Source organism: Gallinula chloropus (assembly GCF_964237585.1).
Source record: "Gallinula chloropus genome assembly, chromosome: 3".
In the NCBI taxonomy this organism is placed as follows: Eukaryota; Metazoa; Chordata; class Aves; order Gruiformes; family Rallidae; genus Gallinula; species Gallinula chloropus.
In genome coordinates this window covers 94253400-94269967 of record NC_140087.1, presented here as the reverse complement: position 1 = coordinate 94269967, position 16568 = coordinate 94253400, and the positions used below count along the sequence as shown (strand labels likewise).

The window sequence follows — 16568 nt, the reverse complement described above, 5'->3', positions numbered from 1 at the left end:
TGTATCTCAGTAGTGAAAAAACAAAGGCACTGCTCGATTGAGAACATGTGAAATGAGTCCTAAAAGTTTTAATTTATTTCCATTGGCATGATAAGGTTTCAAGGTGTGTTGTGAACAGATAGACTGGACTTCATCTTTGTCAGTTCCATGTAAAACAGTCGAACATATGGCTGGCAAACATCTGTCTTCTCATGCTTAACATAGAGATAGAAATTGCAATACTAGCTCAAAAAGGCTGGATGACTAAATTTTTGTTGAAACTTATGGCATGAAGGATTAAACTTCTGCTTCAGCTCCCATCAAGTCACATCTTTAATCCTTTGACTATAGTAACTAAGAATGTGGATACTGTATTGTAAAAGTTTTGACCCTAAGAGGAAAGGAAGGAGGAAGGAATAAGCAAGTCTTTTGTTTGAGATTTATTTTCTGATTGGGTTACATATAAGTCAAAAGAAATTGCTTATGAATTCTAAGCACAATTTTTTCCACAAAGAGGAATTTCTAAAATACAAGAACTGCTTTCAGTAACAGCTGACTAATGCATGTGGCGGACTAAGATAACTGAATGTGCAATGGCAAAGGATTAGGATGTTTTTGAAGAAGGAATTGAAAATCTCTTTGAAAATATAACATAAGAAGAAGAATGAGAAATAACCGACATATTTTGAAGACTTAAGCCTCTGGTAATGGGGAATTCCAAAAGATAAAACATACAACAAGGAGACACATTAAAGATTTTCTAAATAATACATTCCCCAAGTAAAGTGCCAGTTACAGTAAGAACAGTTTAGACCTCCATATTTTGCCTAGATAAATAAATTCTAGCACTATGGATGATCTACCTAATTAAAGAGACCAGAATAAAATTCTATTTTCAGGCAGACATCTTCAGTTCTGGGGTTTACAGTAATGTCTGTGTGTAAAGAACTAAGCTCTCAGGATGACGGTCATAGATTGTAAATGGCCAATAAAAGGTCCTCCCTCCCCAAAAAATGCCCAGTAGTGGAGTGAACATGATTATAGTCATGTGTTGCTGCAATACGTTTTGTGACAACTTTATTGGAAGTATTGATATTAACACTATGGACATTACTGAGGTGATTGCTACTCCTAGAATTAACCTAACAGGGAAAAATGTGTTCTTTTAAAAGTTTTTTTGTATTTCTATCCCTACTGAATGGTTTTTCAGAATGTATAAAAGCACTGGCAATGGTTGAGAAGGTATGTTTAGTGTCAAAGATTATTTAGTTAAAGTAATGCCACTCTGCATTTGATATCTTATTAAAAACTTGTGAGAAATAATTAGGAAGTGAGAGACATGCTCTGTTTGATCTGTTTTTCATGTTTATGGTGAATCATGTTTTCATATATATTGTGTTTCATGTCTGAAAGAAAAGGAAAGTAAAATATTATGTAAGAATGCCTAATACAAAAATAAACAGATTTTCAGCCTGTTTACACTATTCTCCTAACTGGAACTGGTTTGCTTCATACCTGCAACTTTATACATGCAGCAAACACTGCAGTTAATAGGCAGGATTTCCACCACCACTCCACCCACTCAACCCCACCCCTGACATTTAAAGAATTTTGGTAAATACAAGGATGTTTGTGGCAGAGGTGTATACTGTGTCATCCCATGGCAAAGTCTGGTCAACATGAAGCACCTCAGTCAAGTATTATAAAAGGCATATAAAAGACTTCGCTTAACCAGAGTAAACACCTTCAGAGGCAGCAATCATTATACATAAACAACTAATTTTTAAATTATTATTCACAAATAATTTGCAAAATCTAAAACTGCAAGGAAGAAGTACAAAAAGAAAATGCATTAACATCTCGTTTAGTTAAAACCCTTGTATGAGATTATACTGCTATTGCCTTAAATTCTACATGTCTTGAAGGAAGAAGCTCTTATTCAAAGGACTTCAGAGCTATTAATTAGATTTTAGATTACAGACAGAAAATTCTTGCAGATTCCAGTACTGCATTAAAAGAATGCAAAGAAGTTCAAGATATTGTGTTCAGATTTCTCAGTTAAATGAGAATAAGAAGCACAAAAGTTTCAAAAAACTTAACTGTAGCTACTAATGCTAATGTCCCAGTATGCACTTCATAGTTAATATGAGTAAAAAACCCTCCAGAGAATTATTCAGAGCAATGAAACTTAATTCCTGGTCTGAACAGTCCACTGCAAATGCCTCTCACTCTTTCTGTCTGTACAAATGAAGGTAAGAAACGTAACGTTTACACTAAATTGATAGTCTTTGTGAATCCAGATTTAATATGTGTCATAGTCATTATAGTAAGACTTTGGCAAAACAGGCACAGAAAAAACCCAACCCAAAACCCCCAAAACATTCTTGACATGAGAAAATATCCATATTCAGTATAAATCACACTGACCTATTTGGGATTTTTTTTGTTTGTTTGTGGGTTTTATGGTTTTGATTTTGAAAATAATTCTAACTGAGATAACAACTGTACCTTATTTTTATTCTAGAGTATAGTTCCCTCATGGGCTTTTTATTCTGAAAAAATGAAATAAGCTTTTTAATAGTGTTATTTAATGAATTAATTTCCTACAGTCTTCTTCAGAAGCTATGGCTATGTACCTTTAGTACAGCACCATATAAAGGTAATGCTCCTTTCACTCTGAAGACTACTTAGAATCCTTTTACTACAGCAATGGTCCACAGGAATTAAATGAATACATAATCTTGCAAACAGGAGAAACTACAAGAAATGGACTCTTTATTTCAGTGGAGACTGTGGGTGACTATGGGTGGCAAATTAGATAGGAGTTTGCAGCATAGTAAGACAGAGGAAAGGTCAATGCAGTTCAGTAAAGGTAACAAGTCATGGAGGACAAAAATAGTTGTCCAGCACAGCTCATGTTGCACCACACCCAAACATGCCATTCTATTACAAGTATCTCGGTATCAGAAATGTTGTTGATATGAAGGCTTGATAACAAAATTAGTTTGTTATCAAGATTGACTATTTGAAGTAAAAAAAGTTAACTAGAAAGATGTAGGGTGACAAAAGGAATTATTCACTGATAACTTCCTATATACACCTGAAGAATGAAAATTACCCATTGTGCTTTTTGAGCTAGGCAACAGTTGAGTTGATTTTCTTAAAATGTACAAGAATATGTAACAAATGTGTTTAACAAAAATATATATTAATCAATTACAATATATGAATGCTTCTCATCGTAGTGAACAAAACCAGGAATGAAAATATATGGTAATGTTGGTTGACCCCAGTGAACAGCTAAACTCCATACAGCTCCTCACTGACTCCCTCACAACGAGTGGGATGAGGGAGAGGGCAAAAGTGAGAAAAACTCGTGGGCTGAGATAAAGACAGTTTAATTGGTTATGCAAAGCCACACATGCAACTGAAGCTAAACAAAGAATTTGTTTGCTCCTTCACTCAGGCAGGCAGGAGTTCAGCCATCCACAGGAAAGCAGGGTTCCATCAGTACTAGCTGTTACTTGGGATGACAAGTGCCACTGCTTCAAATTTTCCCCCTTTTCTCCTTCCTCTTCATATGTGATGGAATATCCCTTTTGTTAGTTGGGTTCAGCTTTCCCATATGTGTCCCTCCCTACTTGCTGGCAGAGCAGTGGGAGAAACAGAAAAGGTCTTGATGTTGTGCAAGCACTGCTCAGCAATAAATAAAACACTAGTATGTTATCAACACTGGTTTGGTCACAAATCCAAAACGTTGCTATGAAGAGAGCTACCTCCATTCCAGCCAAAACAAATGCAGATAAAACACAAAGTAAAATGTTTTGGATGAGAGGGAAATTAATTCCATGAGAAGGAAGTTAAATGGACTTAGTTGAAAAAAGAAACTTGATTTGGACCAAGAAATCCAAAGAACAGCACTTTTAAATTAAATCCCAGTTAGCAAAACTGAATTATTCCCTTGGGATCATATGCAATCTGTACTGTGCTGTTTCTCTGTTGGTTATGTACAGTCTCCCTGTCCATCTGTCAGAAGCATGATTTTATTCTCTGGAAGTCCAGCCGACACAGCTGGCACAGGCTGAATTACAAGCTTGAGGAAGCGAGCTGCCAAGTCCTCACAGGGACTACTTGCAGATGGGTTGTGCACTAGATTCCTGTCTGCTAAGTAGAAAGAATAAATATATAGCCAATTTCCAATCTAACCACAGTTTATCCAAAACAGGCTAGAGAGAATGACCATGCCTAGCAATCATATACAAACACCAAACTGAGACTATACAATGACCAAAAATATTTTAAGGCTACATTGAACTTTTTTAATGAAAAACATCACTAAGATACTATGTCAGTCTGCAACCAAAGAAAAATACCACCATGTAGATGATGCATAAATGAACCGTTTGTCTAAAACGTACAGGCTATTTAAGAAAATACATTATAAAGGATGGTTGACATAACTGGTTTCCAACTTAGAGAAAAGTTACATCTTCTTTTTAAAAATTTGTAAAAACATAGGCAATCACTAATGTTGAGCATAACTAGTAGCATGGGTAGAGCTGCTTCTAGTTTAGGTACATAATCCCCAGTGAGTTGTGCAGGTGCTCTTTTCTTAAGAAAAGGCTATGAAAACTAGTTCGCTGATAACCTTTATTTAATTGCTAATTACATCAGCATTGTTTTATTGTCATTAAGGCATTTGTGTTTGGCCTGAGTACCTGACTGAGGACTGCCTATTAAGGATGGATGCAACAACTGTTGAATAATGTGGGCAGTCTAGACTGTGATTTGGCTGCAGCAAAGTCATTATATTAATTAGTTTAAAATTTTATTTTCAATTGTGGGAAACATAACATATGCAGATACTGTGCAGTTTGCCTGAAACTTCAGCAATTCAGGCAGTAGCTTTGCTATTTCAGGTCTGAGTTGTTCTTTCAAAAGGACAACCAATTACGTTAAACTTAATAAAATTGTGTGGTAGCTTTTGTGAGGTTTCATTTTATTCAACTTTTTAATGGTGCCTTATTACAGCTTATTTCACTGTCATATAGGGACTGCAATTCTGTCCTTATCATCCTGCTGCACCTAACTTCCCTCATGTTATTTCTTTGATGATTCACACTTAGTTATAATACATACACATTTTCCACTTGTCCTTTTCAGAACTAGTCAGTGGATTAAAGGAAAAATTTGTTCTTTAATAAAGTAGATGAACCTTTTTTTTGAATATTAAAGTTATAATGAGAATAACAGAAAAAAAACCTGAATAAAAAACCAAAATCCCCAAACTTCAGTTGTAAAGATGGAAGAAAGGCATTCAAAATAAGGTTGAGACGACCTCTGTCCAATTTTACTGCAATGTCTCTAGCTACAGAGAAAATCACTTCAGCCGGATTCATTTCCTCTGCTTTCATCAGTCTAAAACTTAGTTTTCTAAATATAATCTTTCTTAATTACAAGAAACTTACTTACAGAGGTTCATCCCACCTGTATTCATGTTGTCTCTACAACTACAAATAGGAAAAGTGATACTTAATTTATCCAACCATTTTCTATTTCATTCACAATAATCATTGCACTTAAAAACTAACGAACCAACCAAACAAAACCTATTGAACTTTCTGGATGAGATTGATGCCTATGCTACTGTGAAATGAAAACACATACATAAAGCACTTAATATAATTGTCTCTAATATAAATCAGGCATCACAGACACTATCATAATACAAATAAAGAGATACCTTCTGTCACGTATTTCACCTGGCTCTTTATACGGATAAAATAGAGATACCTGTCCATTGAAATAACATACAATGAAAGTAATGAGTAGCATGGGACTAATGCAGAAATATTTTTTGAAACTCTGAGAAGGAGGGTTGCCATGGAAACACCCAGGCTAGAAATCTTTTTGTTGCTACAAATTTATTTAGCTGCTGCTTAGTCTTTATGTTATTTTAATAAATTAATCTTCCTCAAGTCATTCATGATTTTATTTTTCTCAAGATGCTACGTTGAGAACTTTTCAGATGCAAGGCAATGACTAATGGCATACTCATCTATACCGAAACATACAAAAATGAAAACTTCCATTTTATTCCTACACTCATCTAGCTGAAAGATTAAAAGAGAAAGGTGAGTAAAAGAATTAGTCATTCTCTCCACAAAATCTATCATGGTATTCTAAACAATGTTTTACCTAGAGTGGACTAAAGGAAGAAGAAAACATGTATAAACAGTCCTCTAAAATATGAAAACCTTATATTATTTATTCTATATGAATGTAACATATGAACTTAAAAGATGAACTAAGAAAGCTCATCTGTAAAAGTTAAAAAAAAAAGTTTTAAAATTTTAACAGGTAAACAAAACAAGTACCAGGTTAATCAGAAAAGGAAAACATATACTCAGGCAATAACGTAAAAAAATGCTTGCTAACAAGATTTCTTGCAAGATACAGGAGTATAATTAGTGTGTATGAAAATAACAAATAAGATTTTCTAAATATTAGTTATCATCAAACAAAAGTATTAAATGCCATCTGTAGAAGAATGGGAAGGGCAACATGGCACATCTTCAGAAAACAATCTGAAGCAAAAAATATAAAAGAAACTTAAAAGAAAAAAATTAATAGTGTCTCAATGAGTGATATAAATTGTCAAAATAACAGAATACATGAAGGACAATTAAAAGCGATCTGAAAACTGAACCATATAAATGAAGGAGAATATAAAATGAATTTATGGGAGCAGTAAAATATGTGGGTGATGAATCCATGGCTTTTGAATGTGTGCATGTTATTTTTTTGGAACAAGAGCATATCTAAAACTCTCCACTGCATTTTTTTTCCTGCTAAAAATGATGATTCACTGAGAGATATTTTTTGTGGAGACATTAATCTTAAATCTTGGAGCACAACATAGGTTCATCCTGTCCTTTAGGGCTTCCTTGTCAATTATCTACCCTTTAGTTTTTGAGACAGATCATGTGAAGGTTTACATTCACTCTGTATTGAGCCAACACCATATTAACTCAAATATCACACATGAACTTGATATCATATACTTGCTGCATATATACAAACACTATCATGTCCTCTGCCATTCCTTCCATTCATGCATACAGTATTATATGGCACTGATTTTACACTGAATTTGCAATACAAATTACCCTGTACTGATAAGTCCTGATGTTTCTTATAAAAAAGATCGCATAGGGACAGAGAATGGTGGAAAGAGACATACTGCTAGCGTCTATCATGTTTTCCTTAGCATTTTCAGTTCTGGCTGGAGGTTTTCTCTGCTGCAATGAGAGGGGATGAGGCACCTTCCTATAGAATTGATAGAAAACATCTTTCCAGAAGGTATTATTTAACAATGAAAGACTTATTGATGTGTCAGAAAAAAAGATTTCAGATTTCTTGGAATTTCCTGCTTTTTTGGTGCCATCTTCCAGTCATATCTGCCATAGGTGCAGAACTCACTAAGTCAAAGTACTGAGTAGGTTTCTTTAGGATCTTTCCAACCTGTTTATAGGGCTTGTTGTTATGATGCTTTCACAATATTTCAAGAATCTTAAACAGAATTCCTCATGTTAATTATATCTCTGGCTTATCTGGATTTAAATATTTTATAGCTTCCTTGCTACAACTTTTTCCTTAGGTGAAAGACATACTTGAGAAATTTGAAATACTGAAGGTACCTATTTTTACTGATATCTTTATTAAGTTTGGTGATCCCCAAGACTGGTGCTTGTGGGTATGTGGTGGGTTGACCTGCCAGACCCCTACCCAGCCTCTTTCAAACTCCCCATCTTTAACACAACAATGAAAGAAAATACAAATAAGAAACTTTCTGGGCAAAACAGACTCAATTTGGAGAAAATTATTTTAATGTATTAAATTGATTTATTAAATTAATTTATTAATTTAATTTAATTAGTTTATTAAAATTATTTTAATTTATTAAATTATTTAATTTTGGTGAGAAATAAAAACTAAAATATCTTCCACCTAACCTACCTGTTCCTCATTCTCACAGTCTCAACTTCACTCTTATTCCTGACTCACCTACTTACTCCATTGCAGGGACCACCTCCTCCCCCTCCCTCTTCTCTGACCTTGGTGTCTGCAGTACTGTTTCTCGCATATTTTTTTTTACAGTTCTCTCTGTCACACTATTTGTAGTGTTTTACCCTTTCTTGCACACACTTTTCCCCAAGGTACCCCTACCTTAGCTGTGGGGCTGGGCTGTGCCCTCTGGTGGGTGGGTTGGAGCTGGCTGGAACCAAGTGGAACCATCATGGGACTGCTCCAGCCTCTCGTCACAGAGGACATCCTGAAGCCCATGCCAGTACCTTGTTACGGACACCCAATACACTTTGCATAACCAAATCATAGAATCATAGAATCATAGAATGTGTTAGGTTGGAAGGGATCTTTAAAGGTCATCTAGTACAACCCCTCGCAGTAAGCAGGGATATCTTCACTAAATCAGATTGCTCAGAGCCCTATCAAGGCTGATCTTGAGTATCTCCAAGGATGGGGCCTCCACTGCCTCTCTGGGCAACCTGTTCCAGTGATCCACCACCCTCACATTGAAGAATTTTTTTCCTAATAGCTAATTAAAATCTCCTCTTTTCTAGTTTAAAATCACTACCTCTCATCCTCTTGCTACATGCCCTCTAAACCCCTCTGATCTAGATATATAAAACACAACTAGCGAATTTGGTGTGCCTCAATTTTTTGTTTTGACTTTTTCAGTGTGTGCCTAAAGATAAGTTCCAAACTCATGACTCTTCCTTCATGAAGACTGGAAATTTGTCTGTGCACAGCAAAAGAATGGCAATGTCGTGCAGTCTGTCCACAATGGTACATATATTGAGTGGGAGACACAGATCACTTTTCCAGAAGCTGTTCTTTTAGAAATTTATAGATATATAGAAAAAGGTATATAGGTAGAAAATGGTGTTCAGATTGATATTGAATGCTCCTGAAAATAAAACCCCATGAAAGCATGCAGTCTTAGCATTATTTAAAAAAAAAATCCCTTTAAGAAATTCAGGTTTGGTAATCATATGTCATAGACAAGTAATACTGTTCATCTTGAACTATTCCTGTATAAGGTCATCAGAATATACCAAAACCATACTAGTAGTAACTGGTCACCCCAAGTATACTGTTACAAAATTATTTTTCTATTAAACACTTTCAAAAGATGGCGATGGTGCTCACCTTAAAGCCATGCATGTCTTCTACATAGAGAAAAGGAGCTACCTGACGGTATCATACAATATCTAAAGACATCGTCCAATCCTAGTTTACACATTTCATGTTAGTCTTTGTCCTATTTCTTGAGAATTAAAAAAAAAAGTACTCTATTACAAAAGCACTGTCCCACAAAAATCCGTTACTTAAAGTAACCTATACCTTTTGATGGATGGGGTTCTTATGTTGTAATACAAAATCAGACTAACAAAAAAACACACCAAAAAATTCTGATAACAACCAAACCCAAATGCTTAAAAGGCAAACATTTTCTCCAGTTACATATTTTAAAAGTAAAGACTCTGGTTATGTCAGGTTTCCAGCAATGCTGAGATATATTTAAGTGAATTAATGACCTGTATGATTAGATGACTTCATTTCATCCTGTTTAGTGACAAAATTTTATGAACAGCAGGACGGACTACTTAGAATAATTTCTAAGAAGTATCTCAGTGGTACCATAGAGATGTTCAATTAATTATTTTTAAAGCTGCTGAGAGGTGACTTGTCATATGAAAATAATTGCTTTATTGTTAAAAGTGACAACATACTAAGACAACAAACTACTTGACAGCAACTAAAGTAATAAAGCATAATGTGTATTTCCACAAAATTTTTATATAAAAGTTAAATATGTATAGTTTAGATTTGCTAATTACATATAGTATACATAAGGTAATTTTTTTTGTTAATTTAACTGACTGTAGGATACAGAAGCATTTGGGGTAGATCTGGGTAGTTGTCTAGAGAGAGAGATATGGCTCATGTAAACTGGCACCAAGGATCCAAGTTAATGTTAGACCTAGAATCCAGTTTTGGCTGAGCAGAAGCCAGTGATTAGAAACCTCAGCTCAAACCTTACTGCCATCAATGTAATTCTGCAGTTCATATTATCAGAACTAACTCTTTGAGTATCTTGTGGCATTATATATATTGGAAAAATTGCACACTGAAACAATGCAGAACTTGCAGCAGATTTCCTAAATCAAAATTCATTCCTTTAGCCCTCAGTCCATCCGTCCTTTCAGCTTTTATAGATGAAGAATTTCCTTACAGATGTTCTCTTAGTTTCTAAAATGTGGGGTTTCTCTTTGGAATAATAAAAAAAGAGTTTGCTATCATGTTTAATCCTACCAAGTCAGTTGCATTTTTGACACAGAATAGGTAGATGAACAAGAAATCCAGTATATTCTTCCAAAAATTAAAATTTTCCTTAAGGAAAAGAGTTCTTCATGGGTTTTATGCACTTATCTATAATTCACTTTTGTATTCTTATCCACTGTATTCAAATGTTTCAGCAGTCTGTCGTCATTGTGTACTTATTCCACCTATATCCTCCTGTAAAAGTATTTAAATATTCATTACAATTTACAGAAGGTCTTGGATAAGGAATACCTATACCAAGACTTTTTTTTTTTATTACATTTTGTTTTCTTATAGCCCTAAATGTACTCTGAAGATAAATACAGACATATAAATTCCGCAAACCATACATTAAAAAAAAAAAATCTAATCTCTTGAGCCATCAGAAGGATTAATGTTGAGGTCAAGCTAACAATAGCAAAGTTTTTAGAGGTAATCTAATTTCCTGGCATTTAGGCAGAAAAGATACACCTACTCATATTTTAGAGATACGTTTTTCTCTACATATGAGACATAAAATGTAAGTTAGTGTAGTAATAAATCAGTAAAAATATAAAATCTCAGTAAAGCATTTTTTCCCATAAAGAGGGCAAAATTTGATCTCTAAAAATGAGAATTATATTAAAATAACGATAAGATAATCCTTACTGCAATGCTTTTAATCTATCCATGTTTCTTATTTACTAAAATATTTTTATGTGATAAATTATTTTCCACAGCTATTTTCCAATTTTTGTGATGTGTATCTTACTTTTCTAAGGCCATTAAAAAATCCAAAACATTATTTTGTTTTACATAAAAATATATTCTGACATTATTCACCGTTGTTTTAATGAACATATATAACCCAAACATTTTAGTAATTAGATTTTATTTTGGAAGGATCCTCTTGAAGATTCTTATTAATTGATGCTTTTTTGGTAGTGGAAGAAATTAAGATCTTTTAATTTTATGACTTAATTAAATAAGTTTCTTCACAAATATTCTATAAAGTAATTAAAAATGAGATGTCAGTATCATAAATCATTCATGAAATCAGAAAAGTATTCCACATGCTTAGTAAAAGCACAACTATTTTTAAGTATTATTTTTTTCCACAAAAAATCTGCAATCTTACTGAAAAGTTCAGGTGCTGTGCTAGATTAAAATTCTTCTGTCTGTTGAAACATAACAAAAACACAATATACTGAAGAACATCAATATTATAAGAAAATTCTCATTTTGGTTGTGTCCAATAGTATGTATTCAGTATTTTCTATATACTAAGTATGCAATGTTAGTGTACCCTGATTTTTATTATGACTGTGACTATTGCTGATGGAAAAAGCCCAAAACTTTGAAATTTCCTGAGGACAAATTACTGAGATCTTCACAATTGCATTTACAACTACTTCCAAAAATAGGGACCGTCTTGGAAAGTTCATACAGACATAAACGTAGCAGACTGGAGGTTGGTCTGTTGGAGGATTGCCCTGGTAAAGCAGAAGTCCCATTGTTCATACTGCATATATTTCCCACTTCAAACTCTTCTTTAAATAAAATAAAAAAGCAAGACCACAAGTCACAATCAAAAGCAGTTTGATGAGTCTATAAACATTTTCTGAACATGGAATTGTCTTATCTCCAGCCAACGGCAACGTTTTAGTAACTCTATGCTTCTTAAATACAGTACTTTATAAAGACACAGTAGCTGAAAGAGTTTACTTCAGTATCAGAAGCAGCATAGCTATTAGCATAGCTCTCTTGTTGGGTTAATGAACCTTGCTTGTTAATCAGGCTAATTAGCTTGCTTTCTTCAGATCCAACCAAATGTCTACACCACACAGTACAGTAAAGAATCCTGCCTTTCATCCATCATGTTTGCATTCTTATTGTGGCAGTTATGCATTTCCAGCTACAAAACTATATGTCATGAGTAACCACATGAGGTTTTGGAAAAATAAATATTTTAATAATAAAATATCCTACTGTTACATCCACTTCGCAAAAAGAAACAGTATAAAATAAAAGAAGATACAAAACACTCTTTCCTTTCAAAACATAAAGGTTTACTATTTATGGAGCTTCTCTTCAATATTAAGCAGTGCCAAGATGATTCATCAAGCTACCTTCACCCATTGCTAATAGAAAAATATTCATGAGTCCTTCCAGATTTACCTTAGCTTAGCATTGAGAGTTTCTGGAGGGAAAATGAAAAGGAAATTTATTATTTTCCTTCTGAATTGTACATCAAGGTAACGTATGCTCTCATATCCCTAAATAAATGGCATTACTCTTATGACATAATCTGAAGAAAAAACTCTTTAAATTTAACTGTATAATTGCTATGATTGTTCACTTTTGACATGGCAGAAGCGTTACTGACATATTTCTTGTCAAGCAAATGTATCTTAAGCACCATCTACTAAAATAGTTACAATTCCTGGTAAAATAATAATAAAATAAAAATAGAATTAGATCCTCCATTGCATATACAGGAAAGCTCTTTATATTTATTATTTGTAGCATATTCAATAATATTAAAAGATCTAATTTGGGAAGATATCACCATGCACCTAAAAATAAGATGCAGCCAAAGAGTGTTTCAGACAGCCGGCAGGGCAGAAAAGGTAACATCCACCTACCTAATGAATAAAAATGTATTCCAAAGAAAAACAGGCAGTTAAGAACAAGTTACTGGTGGTCTAGTCAGACAGAGAGTTGCAGATACCAGTATTTTCATTTTCAAGAACTAGATCATTAGGGCATATCCATGGAATTTATTCAATATTTTTATTCTTTATTTCTGTATTTATTGTTAATTACTTGCTAAAAACCAGCAACTACAGATCCTCTGATAGGCAAAAACTGCTTTGTGAGATTTTTTTCCAGAAATTAACTATGACACTGGTTTTCAATGAAAGTATGGAGACATAAATTTTCCTTTTCACTCAAGTATTAGCTCAAGTGAGCTGTATTATCTTCTGAAATGAAATTCTTGTTAGAACCAGGCTAGCAGTAAAAATATCCAGTAATGTAGTGACTTTTGTTTTCAGGCAATTTACAGACATTAGCTATTTAATCATTGTTATATCTTTGTGAGATGGTTACATCTGTTTATCTACACCTTCACCTAGAGAATATGAATTGGGTTATTAATTAATTTACCCAAGGGCACAAAGGGAATCTGTATCACATTTAGATTAAAAGTCTTCCCTTTTCAGCTCATTGTTAGTTATGCACATCACTACATAATATTCCCTCTCTCTAATTCAGCTTGTCATTATATTAATAGTGTAGCTGCAAATAGTAATAGAGAAAGTCCTAACTCTTTTCAAAAATATCTGATAATTTCTACAGATAACCTCTGGTTCACTGTGAGTTACTTGATCCTTTGACCAAAGATGATGAAGAATCACTGCTATGCAGAGAATTTTAGTATAGTCAATAGAATGGAACTCATAGTTTTAGTGTATATCTGTCCATTACATAAACCTCATTGTTCTAGATGAATATCTGGATTAACCTCAGAGGCACAACACAAAGGAATTAATAGATACAATCCATACATGTGCATACAGACACACACACACAATGATAATAAAAATTAATTGGATAAAGCCTGTCTACAGAGTACCTGGCTTTTCTTTAAAGAAAGTAGCACAAGTAACTTACTAAGACAACACCACAACAATTTTCCTTCCAATCACTCATGCACATTCTGCTGTGTGACAGAGATCTCTTTTCCTGTCTGTGGAAGGAGATGTAGGATACTTCTGTCTAAAGTTCACTGTACGAATTATACATCTTTCTAAATCAATAGATTTATATACATCTAATTTTAAGTAAAACTTAATGAACACCAATGAGATTTAAACACGGAACAGCAAAACAGTGCATTGAATGTGAGCATCTCCAACATTAAAGGATGTAATGTTTGTGTTGGTGTTTAGTTACAGCCCTTATTCGATAGAACACTCAATCAATATGCCTACATATGTCCCAATGAAGCAACAGACATAAAAGCATCCTCTTACCTTTCAAGATATAACTCAGTATTGTCTTCAGTTCCCAACTCAGCAGGATATTACCCTTAAAGCATTTAAGTATCTCTTGATATTAGGTACATTAAAGTCCTCTTAAAACCAGTTGCTTTGCTGAAGAGGGATGGTTGGAGGCTTGTGTTTCAGTACTCTGACATTTCCAGTTAAACTGATCACTATCAATTTCCCTTCTAAACACCCCAGTACTGTAAAGCCTTCTTAGATTATGACTGTATAAAATAAGCTTTTTTCTGACTTTATTTTCCACAACAATGAGATTATAAATGCACATATCAAACCCTTTTTAGAATTAATAAGTAATTTCTTATCCATATTTATGAATGAACTTACCAGTTGCTAAATCTATACTCAAGCCTCCTTTGGACACAATGATTGTAAAATATGGAGAAAGCCTGCTGATCTTGATTTTCTAATCTACCCTTTTTGTATGTTTTCCTAGTCAAGATACAATAATATGCAAACTCCCAAATTATACAGTGTATATAATACTAGCAAAGCAGTCTTCTCCCTTCATTTTGCTAGGTCTTTTTACTCTGTGTGCTTATTTCAGTTGCCATGTGGCCTGATCCATCTTGGATGTCCTTTATATCATGTCTTCCAGCCTCACTTATAAGGGCAGAAAGTGCAAATGGTCAGGCAGCCATTGTGGTTGGACTCAATGATCTTAAAGGTCTTTTCAAGCCTAAGTGATTCTATGATTCTATGAACCAGATTAAGCTCATGATTTCTTCAGAACAGTATTCAATGCTTCTTGGTGTGAATAATGTGCCCAGCAAAACAGGATTTGAAAGAGATTTTGGATATTTGCTAATTTCAGCATGTTTTGCTGCCTAAACCTACACTTTTTGAAAGAATGTGTTGCTGTGTCTATACAAATATACACTATATTATTGGAAATTTCCAGTTCTACCATATTTCTTTAACTATATGTTCCAGTACTATAAGTACTTTAACCTAAGTGATCTATTATATATAAAAATTATTTGTAGGCAAATTGTCATTCATGGATACTAATTGAGAAAGTTTTCCTTTTCATTAATCTAAATAATTAGCTTTAAAAATGTAAGCAAAATGCTTTCACAATACAAGACTTTATAGCACCCATTAATGAATGTAGAACCCACACACTATGCCAAACTAGCAATTGTATAAAAACTGTAAATGCTCACCAAAGGGGCAATTGCATTTGAAGCCATTTATGTCCTCTTCACAGGTTCCTCCATTCCAACAGGGTCTGTCTAGACACTCAGTCATGCGAACAGAACATGTTTCTCCTGAAATTTTAGATTAAAAAAAAAAAAGAACAGCAAATAAATGTGCTGACGAGTTCAAATCATAAAGATATATTTGCAATAAAAAAAGGACATGGGATTGTCCCAGTCTAAATGCTGACCCTTTTAGTCAAGGTGCACTTACTGAGTACACAGGGATACTGATAGACACCCTGTGTGTCATGAATTTTTCTGCTTCATTTGTTCCAAGACAGTCAATTTTGACAAGCAGTGTTGGAAGCATGACAATCAGGAAAATAGAAAGCTTTCCTACTGAGGGTATGCATAATCCTGGAGCTTTTTCCATTATACAAAATTATTATATTCAAGCAATTTTTGTTCAGTTGTGTCAATCATTTTCTTTCATTTCACTCATTGCCTCCTTTGAAAAAGAATGGCAAAGTATCATTGCATATGAAAATCAGGCCAACTCTAATTTATAGAGAGTTATGTTTAACAGTAAAGTTCAGCCGACATTCTACAGAAAGTTGTCAGTACTATGGTACTCAATATTTCTCTTTCTCCATGTAATACAAAGGAGTAGTAGGATGATCAAGTCACTGAGGAATGTAATGAGGCAAAATACAGATGAGAGGGCATAAATAATTAAAAGCAAAAGTAGGCAGTGCAGTGAAATGTAGATATTTAATCTATAATAGGAGTTGCTTTGATTTGTGACAGGAAAAAACTCTTTCCAGCTGCAGGAATACAGAGACAAATCATATGTTCAATACTTATCACAGGTCAGCAGTGTACAAAGCATGCTGGGCTTTCTGTGAACCTCACAGAAGAGGATAAACCCAAAATGAACACTGAAATTCCCCTGAATTCTTTTCACTGTGGAAAGTATTTGGTCTCTTATCTGCAG

At 34.0% G+C, this 16568-nt stretch overlaps 1 protein-coding gene across 1 annotated transcript in view; it reads right to left on the bottom strand.

Moving 5' to 3' along the window:
* The window catches only part of EYS (eyes shut homolog), a gene marked incomplete at both ends in the record, with an annotated part of 784773 nt that overhangs the window by 656915 nt on the left and 111290 nt on the right, over positions 1–16568 (bottom strand). Inside the window, one exon of the mRNA XM_084261159.1 lies at positions 15599–15703. Within this exon, the coding sequence (XP_084117285.1) occupies positions 15599–15703 (105 nt within the window). The remainder of the gene's footprint in view (positions 1–15598; positions 15704–16568) is intronic.